The sequence below is a fragment of the Oreochromis niloticus genome, linkage group LG3, assembly GCF_001858045.2.
Source record: "Oreochromis niloticus isolate F11D_XX linkage group LG3, O_niloticus_UMD_NMBU, whole genome shotgun sequence".
NCBI lineage: Eukaryota > Metazoa > Chordata > Actinopteri > Cichliformes > Cichlidae > Oreochromis > Oreochromis niloticus.
Window position 1 is genome coordinate 79,441,629 of NC_031967.2, and position 20,378 is coordinate 79,462,006.

Below are 20,378 nucleotides of genomic sequence, written 5' to 3' on the forward strand. Positions count from 1 at the left end.
GGGTTAAGTGCTGCTGGGTCCATCTTGTGGTCGCGTCGTACTGTCACGGCTCGGGGCAGCGGCCGTGTGAGGTGAGGAAGGAGGACTCAAATGCAGCACTTATTAAGATGTGAGGGTGATTTAATAAGAATACTGAACATAAAGTGGGGATGGCAAAACAGAACCAAGGATGAACTAAACTGGGAGAAACTAAACCGAAGAGTAGCAAACCTGAAACACAAGAGGAGAACTGCAGGGAGAGCACACAGAGGAGAGACAGAGGAGAGACAGAGGAGAGACAGAGGAGAGACAGAGGAGAGACAGAGGAGAGACAGAGGAGAGACAGAGGAGAGACAGAGGAGAGACAGAGGAGAGACAGAGGAGAGACAGAGGAGAGACAGAGGAGAGACAGAGGAGAGACAGGGTAACACGGAGGTTGAACACCGACGACGCGACGAGGAGCACAGGCAGACATGCAGTATAAATACACACACCAGGTAATTAGGAAATGGCAGACAGGAGGGGACACAGCTGGAACTGATGGACATAACGAGACACAAACCTACAAAGTAAAACAGGAAAGTCACAGACTGTTTTACACAACCAACTGGGGACACAAACAGAACACAGAGGAGAGACACAGGTAGGAAAGAAAGAAACACACAACTCACACCCTAAGAACAAATACAAAATCAGAATAAACTAGAAAAAGGATAATAATAAACTTAAAGCGCTGGGTCACCGACCCAGGACCATGACACAACCACTGTTGTGGAAGCTAATGGGGTTCCTTATAAATAAACAAATAATCAGAGACCAGTAAATTCACCTGTAAATTCATCCTGTATCACAGCAGGTGATTCAGCATCCAGCTGTGATACAGGAAAGTTTACAGACTACTTAGAAGTGACAGCTGCATTAATTCTGGAATCAGAATTGCATAAGAAAAATGCAATTTGCAGTTTATTGTCTAATAGGTCAAATCTCCTACTCAGATATTCAGCAGTACATATCATGTATTTGGCATTTGAAATTCTTTTTTTAAACAATTGATTTTAATATTTTTTTAATATTAACAGTGCAGTGTTTTTGGTGTAGGCCGAGAAAATACGTTTTAACTTATGAAATGTACTTAGCATTACTTTTTGCAATCTTGGTAATCAGTTGTGTTAATATTTTTACATTTTATCTGACATGTTTGTTGAGTTTTAAATGTCCAGATCTTTGATTTTTTTTATAATTAAAAAAGATTATAAAAGTGAACATTAAATATTGAGTTTTGCTAAAGAGAAAAAGTGACTCGGTTGTACTCATTCCTTTTAAGTTTTGTTCCCCAAACATTTGTAATACATGTATTATTAGTTTTACTATATTAGTTGTGAATGGTTGCACTACACATAGATTTTGCAGTTTGACTACAGAGAAAAAGAAATAAAATTAAAAAATATAGCTCATTCACCAGGAGTACTTTCTTTTTTGTGTTATCGTTCCCTCCATTTAAACTCCAAGAACTTTGATGTTTGAAGTTGCACAGTGATGTGAAACACAAACATCCACCAAATGTGATAAACAAAATGTTATAAAAAATAAAAGGACAAATCTATGTAAAAATGTAAGGAGTAAAAGTAAAATATTTGAAAAATCTACTTGAGTACTAAATAAAGCATTTAAAATGTGTTACTTCCTGCCTCTGGCAAACCTCCATTTAGTATAACTATTTAAATGGTTTTAATTTTTCAGTAATTTTCAGTGATTTGTCTAACAGCCCAGTTTCCACACTCAAAAACTTTTTATTTTTCTCAGGAGGACTTTCCACTCTTCCTCCCCACTCCAGAGAATACCACTTTGTGAACCAGAAAATGACCTGGACTGAAGCTCAGAGTTACTGCAGAGAACACTTCACTGACTTGGTCACCATCTACAACAGCAACATCAACCAAGTGCTTGTGACAATGGCGCAAAATATTAATGATTGGGCTTGGACAGGGCTCTATGATGATCGTTACAGCTGGAAGTGGTCCATGCAGGAAAATAATTTTTATGTTGGCAGTACACATGAATTTTTGATCTGGGCTAACGGCCAACCAGACTGTCTAAATGCAAAGGAATACTGTGTGGCTCTTCAGGGACAAACACAGATGAATGATAGACCCTGTGGAGATTCTTACCCTTTCCTGTGTTACAATGGTAGGAAAAAAGATTTGTTGCCCTAGTTATCTCTACAATTTTTGAGATTCATAGTCTGTGTGTTTCAAAATTAATCCTTTTCTTTAACCTTTCACAGCCAGCAGTACAAGTTACATCTTAGTGATGGAGAGCCGCTCCTGGTCAGCGGCTCAGTCGTACTGCAGGACATACCACACAGACCTGACCAGTATAAGAAGCAAAGAGGAGAAATCCAACATCACGCTCACTTTGAATGGATCAGTGGTTCAGTATGTGTAGATTGGCCTCTACAGGGATCCCTGGGCCTTCTGGTCTGACAACACAACCTCTACATTCACTAACTGGATGTCTGGTCAGCCTGCGAATTCATATTCATCTGAGTACTGTGGAGATTTGAATTTAATGTCGGGGAAATGGAATGACTGCAACTGTGCCGTCAGAATCTATTTTTTCTGTTTCACAGGTGAGGTCCAGAATGCAAACACTGTAAGATCCTGTCATCATGTAAAACACTAATGTTTGTGTTTTTATATGTGGTTCATTTTTAGCAGTGACAAAGCAAACAGTGGTGAAAATGAAGCTTCAGTCAGAGGTAGACATGCACAGCACAGAGATCCAGCAGCAGGTTTCACAGCAGGTCAGCAGTTCAGTCACCAACACAAACTTGACACAATTTCAAACTATGCTTCATGTTTTTCATCATCTGCACATTTTGTCCAGCTGTCAGGCCTCATGCTGTCAGAAGGACTGACAGACTTCAGGATTCGATGGAGGAAAGTCCAGAGTTACCGTGATGACCAGTCAAAGAAGCAGGATGTGGACGGTGACTGCAAAACTGAAGTCTGACTGGACTGAACCACTTCATGTGTGAAGTTAATAACATGCTGTGCTGAGCTGTCTCATCCTTTAAATCTTTCAATATTTCAGAGTGTAAAGTTCCACCAACAGCTCATTTGTTCAGCTGCAGTTGTAGTTTGGTAGAAATTCTTTAATCAGAGGTCCACTCACTAGTTTTCCTGATAGGCTCTAGTCTCTTGTTTTGTTTTCCAGCATCACTTTCAACACTTTAGACACTGTCCGTCTGTGGACATCACTGCACAGGCTTTGTCTGTTTGCAGTTTGTTAGGATTCATAGTTCTATTTCATTGTGACAGCAACATCTGCTGACTTACACAAATGGTAAAGAAGAAAGTGAGGAGACTCAGAGCTCTGCTTGAGAAGGTCAGGGTGGACAACAAAACATTGCACTGTTTATGTCCTGTTTCTACTTTTACTGTTTGTTAACTGTAACAGCCATAAATGAGACCATAACAGTCCCAAACCTTACCTGATATACATTTGGATCATCGCTTTCAAGGAAACCCAGTTGCAATGCATGCTGGATGTCCTCGTATCTGTCACTTTAACTTCACTGTTACTTTGGAGAAGCAGAAAAAGTCATAAGGAGCTTACTGTAGGAAGTAGAGCAAGTGATGGGTAAAGTTTGTGCTGGTGTTGCCATAGTATTTTCTCCTGTGTTGACATATTTGTCTACTTTTGTTATTGTTGCTTTCAGCTTTCTTGATGTTATATTTTAAAGGGTTTTTATGTGGTGTGTGGTTCATTCAGGTTATTGTGTGTTAGAAATAATAAACAGCTATTTGTTTGAAAACAATGCATCCATATAGGAAGTACAAAAAGTAATGCAGAACGAGAGAGATATATTAAAGTAGTAAAATTGAGTAGTATAGATTAATTTCTTATTTAATAATATAATTGACTTTAACAAATTTACATTTTGCCAATATTGACATCTTTGTTTGTTTCATTAGCTTAGCTGGAATGAACTCATGAAAATAATTTTATATTATTCTTTTGAACTTAATGTGTGGTGTAGGTGATTTGAGCTTATTTTTCAATAACAAATGAATGAGTCCTTTATGGGGTTTTTCACTGAGTGATAAATCAGGTCACATTGATACTGATCCATGAAGCGCTGAAGCGTATCCTTGCTGCCATGGTGCAAGATGGTTGCCAGTCTATTACAGGTTTAATACATAGAGACAAACAACCATTCACACCTATGGGCAATTTAGAATGACCAATTAACCTAACACCAGGGTTCAGGTTTAGAAAGGAACCAGTTCTGTTCTCTATGAAGGAACATAACAACATCCCTGCCAAACACACTGGAGCCAGTGGCATTTTTTTAATGTAAAAATGCCAAACTTTTTAAACCAGCTGTTAAAAAGTAAAGAGGAAGTTTAACCTCTGGTTGATGACAGATTCATGTTTATATGTCCGAGGGTTTTTTATTTTTTTAACCAAAGCCAATCTGTGTGTCACGATCTGCAGGGCACATGAAGAAAAACAAATGATGTACTTTTGTGAGATCCTGACAATAACTGCTTCCCTGCTATTAGCACACATCCATCAGTGCAGCTTGCCAGAATACAGCAGCTGGTTGTTGTTGCCTTAAACTGACACAGAAGTGCTTGGAAATTAATTTTAAAACGCTTGCAGAATCTCACAAAAGCACACCTTCATTTGTTTTGCTCTAATGTCCCTTGTGGGGCTCCGTAAGATATGAATCAAGGGTTGTAGCGCATTATGTTATCACGGAAAGCAAACCACAGCAGAGCAGGGAGGATGGGAGAAGAGTGGCGCGTGTGCAGACATGGTTGCCGTCTGATGAAGCAGGCTGAGCTCAGAGACACAAAGTAAAGTATCAATCCTGGTCCTGTCGATCAAACACCAATAACACAGCGTCGCTGTCGCTTCTATCAATTCACCGCAGCTGAAGCAGCCATGTGTTCACTTGAGTCTCTGAGAGAGTTCATAGAGGAGAGGCTGACTGCTGTTTCTCAACAAATCTTCTGCGAGGTTCAGAAAACCGTCGTCTACTATGAGGAGGAGATCCAGCATCAGCGCAGACTGCTGGATATTAGTGATGGCCAAATTAAGCTTTCTGAAGCATTGAAGCTTGTATTAAAAAATGATTCATTACTCGAAGCTTTGCAGCCCAGTCCTCTCTGGGGACATCTGGTGGCCAAAAATATGAAGAGCCGCTTGAATCTACAAAATAAAACGAACTGCATCCTTAAGATTGCCCATTCTACAGAGTGGAATTTTGTCTGATATTGGGCCACCGTTGTGAACATGTTTTTTTTGTGGTGAAAAAATTGTTGTTTATTTGTTTAATAAATAATTTTGATCAATAAACTTCCCTTGTTTAAACATGCACCATGGTGTGGTTGTTACGCCCCAGTCTAGGGGTACAGGAACGCAACATAAGTTTGAAAAGATTGCCCCGCCCTGGTCCCCAAAACCATACACAGAGGGAAAACCAATTTCTTAGTGAACGGTGGTTTATTTTTCTACACTGCAAAATGAAGCTCCGGGGTGAACAAAGGCCAAAATAACAAACAAAACAAGCTAAGTCAGGAGGAGGTGCTATCTAAAACACTATGTGAAATCAAAAACCAAACAAAAGACAAGCGCTACACCTAACTCCCTAACTGAGATAGACAGGAGAAAACAGTGCAAGGGAAAACAATAAGGCAGCTTGCCCCTTCTGTTCCAGTGCTATTTACAATGAAAACTAATGTACACACTATATACAGAATTCAGAAAGTTGCAAAAGTCACAGGCACAAATGTCACAGGTTTTGGAGGCCAGGGTCAGGTCTGCTGCTGCTGTCAGTGGCTGCCCCGGGACAACTGCTGGTGAGGGATTTTGAAAGCGACCACGTGATCAGGGGACCAATCAGCAGCCATCAGCTCATCCCATCAGGGACCTGCAAAGACTTAAAGACACAGACAAAGAAAACAGCCACCAAAACAGATCATGGCCAGGGCCACAACACCCCCCTTCCCAAGACCAAACATCTCCCCTATAGATGTTTGGCACTTAGGAGTTCAGAAAACCACGCGACAGCTCATCTGCCATTACATTCTCGGTCCCTTTTTTGTGATGGATCTCCAGATTGAAATCCTGCACTAAGAGGGACCATCTAATGAGCCTTTGGTTAGAATTTTGCATCCTAGTCAAAAACATGAGGGGGTTGTGATCGGTGTAAACAATGACGGGTGATGAACTAGACCTCGAAATGCTGTAGAGCAAGCAACAGAGAAAGAGCTTTTTCAATGGTACTGCATTTCTGTTGGTGGGAGTTGAATATTTTTTGAAAAGTAACCAATTGGGTGATCAACACCCTGCCTTTCCTCCTCCTCCAAAATTCTTACAGAAGCCACGATAATAGCCGGCCATTCCAAGCCATTCTTATATATATTTTTGAACTGGGGGTAGAATTGACTGTGAACTGAAAAGGGATAATGCATATGTACTTGCAAATTAAAAACATGATGCATTTAAGGTAACCCTTTTATTAAAGAAGAAAATGTGTTCCTCTGTGTAATGGCCGAGTCTTTTTCTCTTCATGGAGATAATTTCTCCTGCCTTAAAGAAAACCCTCTCACATGGAACAGAAGAGACTGGACTGCACAGGAACTGTAGAGATGCAGGTATATGGTCTTGCTGCGGCCAACAAACTATCAGCTAAAAAGAATAGTTGAAAAAGAATTTTCACGGATAAAATAAACACGCACAATACAAAAAAACCCAAACAAGAACATAAAGCTGGCAAACCCAACCAAAGGTGACCAAAATCAACTCAAAATACTCCCACATGACAGAACCTCCCCTCTTCCTCACTGGTTCCATATCTCTGAATAGAATGATCAGTGGTTCGCTTTCTCTCACCATCAAAACACTCCACAAATCCCGCGAATGATTCACTTCCTTATAAACCACTGAATCAGTTACGTTCTAAATGAAGCTTCTGAAGCAGTGTGTTGATTTTTTTGACACACCGGAGCGTCAGCTTCAAGCGGGCCATCACTAGAGGATATCAGCCGGAGACCCGACACGCTCACACGGCACAGGTACGGACATGTGTGCAACTCTGTTGTTGGAGCTCAAGTTCCTCACTGTTGATGAAAACATGAAAGCTTGTCAGCGTCTCCGGGATTTCTCTGATGTTAATTGGGAGCAGAAAGCTGTTACCTTGGTGATAAATTTTATTTCAGAGTCTAATTTGTATAAAATGTCGGACACTGGGCATCTATGGAACGACTGACAAAATGAACTAATTAAATACACCATTAAATAGTTAATTAATAATTAATTAAAATGGGAAATAATGAATTTAAATATATATTTATGATACATTTAATTAATTAATTATTGACATATTAAATTAATTAATAACACATTTAAAAAATTGTTTCCCTACAGAGCATTTTTAGGTGAGCACACTTTATCAGCGGCTGATGTCCAATCACCGGCTGAGGTGAAACAACTGCAACCACATAAGCTAGCTCAATAGTATTTTGCCCATTGATCATAAGTCAATTAGCAGATGATACTACACGATTTTTAAAGAACATGTCACAGGTTCTCTCGCCCTAAATGAAATTTCACTATTTTCAAAGGCCTCTGGTTTGTACCTGAATACTAGAAAATGTGAATTATTATCTATTCATGATTGTAAACCCAGTATCTCTCTTAACATAGCTATTAAAACTGAAATTAAATATTTGGGTATTATAATCTCAAAGAATACTAATAATAGAGAAAATCTAAATTTGGAGCAAATTACCCAGAAATCTAAAAAGATTTTAATCAGCTGGTTACAAAGAGACCTCTCCATCTTTGGACGCGTCTTGCTTACTAAAACAGAAGGTATGTCTCGACTGATTTATCCATCACAATGCTTATATGTTTCCAATAGACTAATCAATAATATAAATCAAATTAACTTTAATTACATTTGGAGAAACAAGTAACATCATATTAGGAAGAATGATGTAGTGAAGTCATTTGAAAAAGGAGGTTTGAATGCGATTGATTTTGAAGCAATGGATGGTTCCATCAATCTCAAATGGTTGCAGTCTTTCATAAATAACTCAAACAGTATTTGGTTTTGTTTCCCCAAAGTAATTTTCGAGAAGCTTGATGGCATTGAATTTCTCTTAAAGTGTGACTTTGAAATTTCCAAATTACCAATTAAATTATCCAATTTTCATAAACAGGTTCTCCAGTACTGGAAAATGATTTACAAGCATAATTTTTCTCCACATACAAATTCGATTTGGAACAACAGATGTATATTGATAAAAAGAAAATCCATCTTTTATAAGCATTGGATGGATCATGGAATTTGGACCGTTTTACACCTTTTAGACAATGACGACAATGTATTATCATATGATAAATTCATAGATAATTATGGCTTATCATGTAATCAAAGTAAATTCACTAAAGTTGTGAAAGCCATTCCCCCTGCAATGATTCAGATGGCTAAAGCCAGTTTAACCTATTCTTCCTCTATAATTCGTGAACCGTCCTTAATTATTGATGATCGTCGATTTAAAGGAAAGACATGCAATAATAAATTTTTAAGGACAATTCTAACCAAAGAACTTTTTCCTTCTCAATTAAATAGAAAATATTTGTTTAAAGGTTATAATTCAAGGTTTTTGACTAAGTATCTTTCTTTTCCAATTCCACCAAAAGCAAAAGAAAATCACTTTAAAATCTTAAATGCCATATACCCGTCCAAGGACTATCTTCACAAGAAATTCAATATATATACAAACGCATGCACTTTTTGCAACACTGATATTGAGAACAGTGGCGGTCCTAGCCTGTTTGGCGCCCCGGGCGAACACTCCCTCTGGCCCCCCCCCCCCCCCACCACACACACACACACATAAACATATTAAGGATTATACATTAACATAAAACTGTTGTCGGAACCATACTGAATTTCGCCAGAAGCACACACACACACACACACACACACACACACACAAGAGAGGGTATGCATGGTATGCAAACGGCTACCAAACAGCCATCATAATTCGTCATACAATGAGAACAGGACAAATCAACAATTGACACTGACTAATTAATATTAAAATCTGTAACATAATGTATTGTTTGGAGTTTAGTCTGTTACTGTTACTATTTTTACCATTTCTTCTTGGAGCAACGGTAACCCACATTATTTCCTTAGGGATTAATAAAGTATTCTGATTCTGATTGTTTCAGGATGACCTGCCATTATCCAATGACACATCTGCTTACCTGTATCTTTGGCTCGTTTCTCCTCCTCTTCTTTTCTATTTTTTCTAAACTGAGCACCTGATGGCTTTGAAATTATCTTGTCCATCTTACATTGGTTTTAATTGTGGACTCCAGTATGAACACAAATCCCCCAACTCGAGGATCGCCACAACATAACCTAATAGACCTACACCTTAGTTCACAGATTCACTTTGTCTAAGGTGTATTACTGGGATTTCGCACAACCCAGGATTCAAATCATGAATACATAATAGGCTTGGATTTACAACATTATGAATGAAATGTGCTCTATTTGGAAGCAGCCCCCCCCCCCCCCCTTTCGTGTGTTAGATTTTAAATCATCAAACTGTAAATTATAAATTTTAAATTGTTATTGATCCCTTTACCCCGAGTCCTAAAGTGTAGGGGAGACCGGGGATAGTTGTAACATTTTTGACATTTCTGTCTGTAAATTGGAGCTCTTTTAAGATAGTGGATTCAAAATTTAATGCAAAGTATTTACATGTCTCTGCTATTAAATAGTGCAGCTATTTTCTCTGCAGCACAATTACTCATTGCATGGTATGGTCTCAAACACAAAGAGGGAAATGTTACAATTAACCCCATAGTCTGGGTTAGTTGTAACATATCCTGGGGTGAAATGTAACACAATGAAATAAGGGTACTGACAAAACATTAACATGTAATCTTTTTTATTCAACACATGAATGCACTTAGAGCCATTAATGTAGCTGTGTGTGTGTGACAGAATGCAGAAATCTAGCTTTTGAACATATTCCAACCCCCCAAAAAAGACAAATTATGGAATTTTCTGCAACTGAATATTTCATTAATTTTGGTTGGTTTTCCTTGAGTTTGGCCTCATTGGCTCAGTGGGCATTATAACCTACAACTCTTGCACCAACTTTTGAACATAACAATGAAGCTGAAAAAATGTAGCTGTGCACCAGCATCGCAATTCCATTACTTTTTATCATGGCTTACCTTGGTGTGGTTTGCAAAGTGCTTCAGAAAGATGATAAAATCTGTTTCTTGCACCCATCCTGATTTATTTCCACTACCAATACTTCCTACTGGTCCATCTCTGACACAGTGGTCTGCATAATGTATGTGTGGGAACACAAACAGTGGAGGAATTGTGTTGCCAATGGCATTAACACTAGAATTACTGAGCCTTTTTTCCCTGGTGCAAGTCCCTATTACTAGATTTACTGGCCTGCGCAGATTTGCGTAAATTCCCCCCGACCTTAACACCTCTTGGCACCCCGCTGAGATTTTCACAGGTCGTCAGCTCCATTGTTCTCCTGCTTTTGTTGTGCAAACACACCCTCCCCCAACCCCTAACCATGAGAGATTCAAGTTTTTCCTTCCCTGCAAGGCTACTTTCCTTCCTTACCTGCCTGCATGCCTGTCCATAAACATATATACACAGAGTTGTACATATATTTATATATTTATATAGCCACACCTTATATAATATGCATAAAGTCTAGTTATACACACAGACACATCTATATCATATATACACACACACACATATATATATACATACACATATATGTGTGTGTATGTGTATATGTTATAGATGTGTCTGTGTGTATAACTATGTATGTATATATATATATATATATATATAAAATGTTTGTATAGTGCACTTTCTATACCGTGCTCTGTCCACTTTTTTGCAATGACAATGCAGATTTTCCACTTGTGGGACAAATAAATGCAGATTTGCTGTGCGTGTGTGTGTGTGTGTGTGTGTGTGTGTGTGCGCAACATTGGCATTTGTTTACTCAGATCCAAGGCAGGCCAAACCTCTGTGTTACAACCTACATACAAAAGACAGACATTCACAATATATGGGTACACAAGTCTGTTTTATTTCAAAGTGTTTCAAACTTTACAGGGTTTGCAGACCCAGTGTCCATCATCCCTGCATTTGGCACAGGTGAATTTCTTACATGTTGCACAGGTAAATCTGCTGCGATTCCTGTTGCAGCTCTCTTGCACCTGGCACTGTGTTGTCTTTACAGTCCCTGGCACAGCACCTGCCTCTGTGCTAAGATTTCCTTGTGCTGCATGAATCGGCAACGAAGTTGCTGAGCTAGAAGACGTAGAAACAATCTTCTTTTGCCTGTCCACCCTGTACATGCCTTGTACAAAATGTAGGCATTCACTGCCGCCAGGTCCAGCATATTGTAGAAAACCGCTACTGGCCACCTGCGTGTTGCTGATCTTACAGAATACATCCGTGCCATTTGGTCCAACACGTCTACACCACACTGTAAAAGCAGAGCGAGAGAGTCATGAGTATATGTTTTTTTCTATAGGCCTGTATAGCACACATCAGAAAACATTGTAGCACTGGTGTAAAATTGTACACACATTCACATACCTTCATGTGGTTGTAGTCTGTGATCGTGTTGGGTTTCCTCTTTCTGCCGTCACCGATCGTCACGTCTTGGTGCATGGAACTTAGAACACACACAGTCTTGGTTTTTTTAGGTGCATAAATTGTCAAGGACACACTGCCACTTCTAAGCACTGAAGTGGAGAATACCTCTCGCTTTGCAGTATCTTTTGCAAGTTGAGGAAGTTCACGCCGGACTTTATTCACCATGCCCAGTAATGTTGTTTTGCGCTGCAGCAGTCTGTGCGACAGTGACAGTGAAGTAAAGAAATTGTCCGTTGTGACATTTCTTCCATCATCCAAAAACGGCTCCATCAGTTTCATGACCACGTTCTCTGCCAGCCTCTCTCCCTTCTGACGACTGGGGTCCTTTCCCAAGTAAGGAGATGCACTGCAGACATATTTGGTGTCCAAATCCGTGGCCATCCAGAACTTGATCCCAAATTTGTCTGGCTTGGTTGCAATATACTGGGTGAATGGACAACGAACCTTGGTAGGGAACAGCTGTTCATCTATGGTCATGTGTTCCCCTGGAGTGAAACTCTTAGCACAGTTCTCGTTGAAGCGTGTCCAGATGTCGGAGATCGCTGCAAATTTGTCTGTTTTCACCCGTTCTGCCCGCGTGTCCCTGTCATCAAATCGAAGGTGTTGCATAATTGAAATGAATCTATCTCGGGGCATTGTCTCTTTGATTAGTGGCACCAGAAAACTTTCTGACCAGCAATCCACAATGGCACCAACAGGACACATGATTGCTCTTACAAACAGGATTGAAATGAATGCCATAAGTTCATGAACTTAAAGCATAAAGTCTAGTTATACACACAGACACATCTATATCATATATATATATATCTATATCATATATCTATATATCTATATCATAGATATATATATATCTATATATATATCTATATATATATATCTATATATATATATATATATATATATATATCTATATCTATATATATATATCTATATATATATATATATCTATATCTATATCTATATCGATATATATATATATATATGTATATGTGTGTGTGTGTGTGTGTGTGTATGTATATACATACATACACACACACACACACACACACACATATCTATCTATCTACGTGTGTGTGTGTGTGTGTGTGTGTGTGTGTGTGTGTGTGTGTATACATACACCAATATTTTTGAATACACGTGTCCATATTTATGTTTCCAGATTGTTTGTATAGTGCACTTTCTATACTGTGCTCTGTCCACTTTTTTGCAATGACAATGCAGATTTTCCACTTGTGGGACAAATAAATGCAGATTTGCTGTGTGTGTGTGTGTGTGTGTGTGTGTGTGTGTGTGTGTGTGTGTGTGCAACATTGGCATTTGTTTACTTAGATCCAAGGCAGGCCAAACCTCTGTGTTACAACCTACATACAAAAGACAGACATTCACAATATATGGGTACACAAGTCTGTTTTATTTCAAAGTCTTTCAAACTTTGAAACGAACCTTGGTAGGGAACAGCTGTTCCCTACCAAGCATTTCTTGCAGCTGGCAACAACGGTCGTGCATTCAGTATAGTTGTGACTTCCGCAAAAAATGTGGTCAAAATCTCATGAGTAAGTTGAAGCATTTCTATCAGGCATTTCTGAAAGTTGTAACACAGAGGTTTGGCCTGCCTTGGATCTGAGCAACTCTGAGTGAGCAAATGCAAATGTGCCAGGCCTCAAGGACAATGGGTGGTTTGCACAACAAAAGCTGTAGGAGAAACAAGCTGACGACCTGTGAAAATCTCAGCAGGGGTGCTTAACACCTCGGGACTTGCACCAGAAAATAAAAAAGCCAGTAATTCTAGGGGGTATTGGGTTTAGGGAAGTTACGCAAATTTGCGCAGGATAGTAAATCTAGTGTTAACCGCATATACAAAGGCGACCAGTGAACCTCTCTCTGCTGATGTCGTTGCCCCAACTTGTTTAATATAAGTTAAAGTAATAGTGTGGTAAGTTGTACCATCTGCATTATTGTTACAACTAACCCAGACTGTTGCTGTTACAACTGACCCAGACTCCTATAGCCATGAGCAAACATTACAGCCAACGGCTAAAACATTAGCACTAAAGACCTACACAGAATATATCCCCATAGACATACAAATAACATAATTTAAGTTTGATGAGTTTAACTGCAAAGCAGATAATGCTATTAGAAATTGAAATAAAGTAGAAAAACTTACTTTTTGGCATACAAATTACTTTTTTCCTGTTAAATTGTCTGTGTTTAACAAAATGTGCTGATTTTTCACATGTGATAGCAGAACTGAATTGGGCATGTACAGGATGAATCACATCATTTGAAACTTAGCCCTGATTGGAGAAATTGGAAGTGTTACAACTGACCCAAGTTACATCTATCCCCGGTCTCCCCTATATTTATTTTCTTACTCTTCTTATATTTATTGTTTGTTTACTTGCACTGCTGTAACTGGAGCCTCGTCGTCTCGTCTCTCTATATCCTGGACTGTATGTAGCGGAGATGACAATAAAGTTTACTTTGACTTCAGCAGCGAGCAGGCGCACCGAGGGCTCTCGCGCTCACTTTTCGTGTATAGAATTTCGAAAAAACATCGGTGCAAATTATAAGTCTGTATCATAATGTCTGCTGTTTTCGTGTTTGTTGTTTTGTTTTTATTTAGTTTTATTTTGCGAGTTGGTTATTAGATGCTGCTCCAGCCAGCCACAGTCCCCCGCCGCCCCTCTCCTCCCTGAGCCGCAAGCAGCAGGCGCACCTTGCAAACGAGGGCGCCCTTACTCCCAGCAAATGGGCGATAGAAACCGATCGGTGCCTATGCCATTCCCATATGCGCTGGCTGGTGTCGGGGCAGCATGAGTATGAGCAATTTTTTTTTCTTTTTTGCCGATGCCCGTGATGCCGCCCCCCACCACGATGCCGCCCCGGGCAACCGCCCGTGTCGCCCGTATCTAAAACCGCTACTGATTGAGACTACAGAGCACCTTTTTTATTCATGTGAAAGTTCCAGAACTTTTTGGGATGATTTTCAGTACTGGTTAACCTTTAAAAATATTGACTGCCCTTCTCTAACCTTTCAAGTAATTAGATTTGGCCTACAGAAAATAAGAAAATAGAATTTGGGATTAACAACTTATTTATAGTTGCAAAATGTTTCATTCATAAATGTCGCTTCTTGAAAATTACTCCCATTTTTGCTGGCTTTAAAAATTAAGTCCTTCTATTGAAGGCTTCATTAGACAAGTGTAACTTAAATAAAGCTCAAACCTTACTTGAATTTTTGATGCTGCTTTTCAACTGATGTAGCTAGACTGTGTGTGAGTACTTTTGTTTTTGTTTTGTTTTCTTTGTTTTTTGTTTTTTAATTTTTTTTCTCTTACTTTATATGGAAGGTCATGAAATGTACTTGTATGCTGCTTTATGTTATTTCTGACCTATAATGTTATTTTCTTTTGTTCTTTGTTCGATGGCTGCTTTGTTCTTAACCACCTATACTTGTACATATCTTTTTGATTTGAAAGATATGCGCTGTATTTGTTAATTTGTACAATTAAAAAAAATGAATAAATAAATTTTTAAAAAGTATTTTGCATATGAAATTGGAGGAGTTGCACTTGCATCTTATGCCATCAGCTTGTCACGGTTTCCACATATAGCTTTACAAAATTGTATAAAAAGCACTTGCAGCAACAACAACGTAATATTTCAGAAACATGCTTTGCCGATCCGATCAGCTGTTCATAACACTTCCTACGTTGGAATAGACGTCAGCGCCAACTATCGCATGTCCGCCATTACCTGCCCGAAACCGGAAGTGACGGAACCGGATTTTCTGATGGACTTGGTTCTATGGCAGGTCTTAAAGGGTTAAGAACTATTGCTCAGGACCACTTTATAAAGTTACAAAAGAAAATTAAAATTATTCAGGAAATATGCTTTTTAAAATGTAAACACAGTAATGTTTACATGTAATGATTTTCAAGTTTTAGAAGTCAGAGAAGTCCTTTTATTCAGAATGGAACCTAGAAAACATTTTTTAATATTTACATTAAATAAATTTCAAGCTTTTAAGGAAACAAAAGTCTATTTTAATTTTGATGGCAGCAACATGTCAAAAAAAAGTGAGACCAGGACAACAAACAGCTGCAAAACAAGTGCTTAAAAGAAACGGCTAGAGGAAACATTTGGAAAAGGTGCTTGGAAACAAAAGCGTCTGGACTTCTTTAGGTTGCTTGAAGACATTTCACCTCTCATCCAAGAAGCTTCTTCAGTTCTAAGGTAAAATGGTGGAGAGTCCCAGAATAAAAGAGCCAAGAGCCTTATGCTCTTTTAAGGGGAGAGTACCCAGCCACTGTTACAAATATGTAGAAGACACTTGGGTCAAAATCAAAACACAAGAAGTGGAATCCTTCTCTGCGCACATTAACGCCGTGGATAAGAACATCAAGTTCACCAGGGAAGACACTAAGGACAACTGTTTGCCTTTCCTGGACTGCGCTGTGCACATTGAAGAGAATGGCAACCTCAACATCAAAGTTTACCGGAAGCCCACACACACGGACCAGTACCTCCTCTTTGACTCCCATCACCCTCTGGAACACAAACTTGGAGTAATTAGGACCCTACACCACCGGGCAGAACATGTTCCCTCTAAGCCTGAAGGGAAAAAGAAGGAACACACACATAAAGGAAGCACTCAAAACATGCGGTTATCCTAATTGGGCGTTTATTAAGTCAGCAAAGATGCACAGAAAAGAAGATCAGACACCAGTGAGGGAGGATAAGAAAGACAGATGCAACAACGTTGTCATCCCCTATGTAGCCGGTGTATCAGAGAAACTCAGGAGAGTTTTCTCCAAGCACGACATCCCAGTGTACTTCAGACCCAGCAACACACTCAGACACAAACTGGTTCACCCGAAAGACAAAACTCCTAAACACAGACTTAACAACGTGGTGTATGCTGTACAGTGCAGCGAGGAATGCCCAGACCTCTACATCGGAGAGACCAAACAGCCACTTCACAAGCACATGGCACAACATAGAGGAGCCACCTCAACACGACAAGACTCAGCAGTCCATCTGCATCTAAAGGTCAAAGGTCACTCTTTCAAGGATGCCAATGTTCACATTTTGGACAGAGAGGACAGATGGTTTGAAAGAGGAGTGAAAGAAGCCATTTACGTCCACTGTAAGCAACCATCTTTGAACAGAGGCGGGGGTTTATGACACCAACTGTCTGCCATCTATAATCCAGTTTTGAGTTCCCTTCCCAGACGCCTTAACGCCCACTCACATCCTGGGCCATCTGACCTCAGGAAATCACATGATAGGGTGGGGCCAGGTTTCACAATGAGCTCACCGGAAACCCGTTTTCACACCTTGACTCATGTGATTAGGTAGAGGATCACCAGGGGGTCCTTTTTAGGGGGATACTCACACTGGGTTTAAATCTGGGACTCTCGGCCATTTGACCTTAGAACTGAAGAAGCTTCTCGGATGAGAGGTGAAACGTCTTCAAGCAACCTAAAGAAGTCCAGACGCTTTTCTTTGCAAGGTCCTTTGACTAGATGACCTGGATGACTGAGAACCTTCACAGACATATTTAATTATTGTGGAAAAACATTTGGATTTCTGTGCACTTGTTTTACACGTGCATTAAATTAAAGTCAATTACGTCGTTTAAGCATCATGAGGTGGAGGGTGGTTCCCCTTTTTTTTTCTTTTTTTTTCTTTCTTTTTTTTCCCTTTTGGCTGGGAGTTGGCAACCCTATTACTTAGGTTGTTTGGTATTTTAAAGAGTACTTAGCGGAAATATTAGAATTGGAAGGATGGTGTAGGTTTAAAAGGGAACCCCGGCTATTAAGACATGTTTATCTAAAATATGTACTGTACTTTCAATAACACATTTGGCGTATTTTAATACCACAAATGTTTTCCTTTTAAGCACATTTTATATAAAACCGATTTACCAGTAGGCCGCCATTGTTATTTGCATCTCAATGCACTCTGGGTAGTGACGTCATACGGTTGCACCGCATCGAGTTCAGTTAGCGGCGCACTGCAAATGGCTTCTGTTCAACATTTCCAGTTTGAACCAGAGCAACCGAGAGAGAGGATGAAAATAGTCAACCAGCACTTAGTTTAGATCAGAGCTTCCCAAAGTGTGGAGCCTGCCCCCGAGGGGTGGGGGGTATGAAAAGGGGGGGAAAAAGAACGCTGGGACACTGCTAGCATAATACACAGGTTTTTGACGGGGCGCCCACACAAATGCAAAGCAGGAGATGAAGCATCACTGGATATGTTTCCAAACCAACTGATAGGTTTGTAGCTTAAACCTATTCGCTGGAACGTTCAAGACAATTCATTTACACAGCAAAAAGCATTAAACACCAAGCAGAGCTCTTTATGATTCTCGTATATGAGGGAGACCAACTGGACAAACGCCGTTCCTTCGCTTGACCCCAGTCGTCTGCTTCCTCGCAACACTGCTCTTTTATTGAGGTTACATGAATATACATAGGTTCATTAACATATGACGTATACAGACACACAAAGAGTACCTTGTGTGTCAAGATGTGAGCCTGTGAAGACTCCCCAAAGCTGGTGCCAGGAGTCTAGTGGTCAATCTAAACAAAAGGCTCTTATACTTAACCAGGTACACAGTAGGTGTCCTCTTATACCATAAATCAGTAAGATCAGATATAACGTCTCTCCTGACCTTAAGTTGTGTGTGCATGCCAGAGTGCTCTGGGAGGCACACAGAGTCTCCACAGACTACTAAGGACAGCGCTGCAAACCCTTGGCTTTCTCTCAATGAGCTTCATGATGTAGTCACCTGAAATGGTTTTCCCTTTCACAGGTGTACCTTGTCAGGTTTCATTTGTGGAGTTTCTTGCCTTCTTAATGGGGCTGGGACTGTCTGTTGTGTTGTGCAGAAGTCAGGTTGCTACAAAGCTGACACAGCAGTTGTCCGAAAGTGCAGTTACAAAAACCATCAAGATCTACAGTGGGATGCAAAAGATTGGGCAACCTTGTTAATAGTCATTATTTTCCTGTATAAATCGTTGGTTGTTACAATAAAAAATGTCAGTTAAATATATCATACAGGAGACACACAGTGATATTTGAGAAGTGAAATGAGGTTTATTGGATTTACAGAAGGTGTGCAATAATTGTTTAAACAAAATCAGGCAGGTGCATAAATTTGGGCACTGTTGTCATTTTATTGATTCCAAAACCTTTAGAACTAATTATTTGAACTCAAATTGGCTTGGTAAGCTCAGTGACACCTGACCTACATACACACGTGAATCCAATAATGAGAAAGAGTATTTAAGGGGGTCAATTGTAAGTTTCCCTCCTCTTTTAATTTTCTCTGAAGAGTAGCAACATGGGGGTCTCAAAACAACTCTCAAATGACCTGAAGACAAAGATTGTTCACCATCATGGTTTAGGGGAAGGATACAGAAAGCTGTCTCAGAGATTTAAGCTGTCTGTTTCCACAGTTAGGAACATATTGAGAAAATGGAAGACCACAGGCTTCCAAGCTCAAGTTAAGGCTCAAAGTGGCAGACCAAGAAAAATCCCGCATAGACAGAAGCGACGAATGGTGAGAACAGTCAGAATCAACCCACAGACCAGCACCAAAGACCTACAACATCATTTTGCAGCAGATGGAGTCACTGTGCATCGTGCAACCATTCGGCATACTTTACACAAGGAGATGCTGTGTGTGAGAGTGATGCAGAGGAAGCCTTTTCTCCACTGTTACGGGTTCGAAATTGAGGATGAGAGCAAAACAATGATGGTCCAGAAAAGGTCAATCAAACAATTGATTTTAATGAATGCACGCAGCGTGGAGAGGTGCAAACTGCAAAACAGTTGTACATCTCTACCCAAAATACACTCTAGATTGCTTTTATAACATCAGGGTATTGTAACGCCCCTTCTTGCGTTTACAAGCACATAATTTGCATGTACAGAACATTCATGTATTTTAAGAATTAAATGCAACATAGAGGTTCCTCCTTGTGGCATACTCTTCCGAATATGGTGATGACCTAAGGCCTTTGAGGTCACCATGGACTGGACATCCTTCCGTCACCTGTAACTAAGCAAACTCAAATGCCACAAGAAGCTGAATACATTCAGGCCTTTGCTCAGCTACTATTTTACTGTAACAATATACTCAGCATATGAGTTATGATACATATATATTTAACTCAATCATTTTAAAGTAGTTATAACTGCACCTGTAATAAACATGTTAATATTTGATTAGGATAACCCCTATAATATAAATTATAACATATTGCCAGCAACTTCAATAAATGCTTGGATGAAATGATAATTAATGCAATGACAAAGATGATGGTTATATAAAAAAATCCCTATTATTCTACAATTCCCCCTTTTGACGTCTTCCAAAGACGTCACTACACCATTCCCAGGTCCACTACCTTCGCTCTGACCCTCTCTAGCCGCCCCCTGACTCAGCAAATCAGACAATAACCTCACGTCATCTAGGTGGTCCAGCAATAAAACACCAGCTCCCACTTGAAAACACTTCATGCTTAAGTGGTCTCTGCTCCTTTTCTGGGTCCCTCTCTAGTGGAAATCTTCTCCTGTAAGGGATAGAAAACAAACAACCTTTCTCTGCTATACCTTACTAACTTACTGTGTT

General features: G+C 39.7%; 2 protein-coding genes across 2 annotated transcripts in view; both read left to right on the forward strand.

Moving 5' to 3' along the window:
* Window positions 1-20,378, forward strand: part of LOC109194390 (nuclear factor 7, brain-like) — a 78,470-nt gene that overhangs the window by 37,021 nt on the left and 21,071 nt on the right. The window lies entirely within an intron of this gene.
* LOC109200850 (L-selectin-like) lies at window positions 1,707-2,731 on the forward strand. The gene is made up of 2 exons (XM_019356410.2): window positions 1,707-2,166; window positions 2,264-2,731. The coding sequence occupies exons 1-2, from the start codon at window positions 1,839-1,841 to the stop codon at window positions 2,422-2,424; spliced, it is 489 nt and encodes a 162-aa protein (XP_019211955.1). The 5' UTR covers window positions 1,707-1,838; the 3' UTR covers window positions 2,425-2,731.

What these genes read in the sequence shown, in the direction of transcription:
- LOC109200850 (XM_019356410.2), top strand. Translation starts at nt 1,839, where the DNA reads ATGACCTGGACTGAAGCTCAGAGTTACTGCAGAGAACACTTCACTGAC. An exon ending in CCCTTTCCTGTGTTACAATG is followed by an intron (nt 2,167 to 2,263) that starts GTAGGAAAAAAG and finishes AACCTTTCACAG; the next exon opens with CCAGCAGTACAAGTTACATC.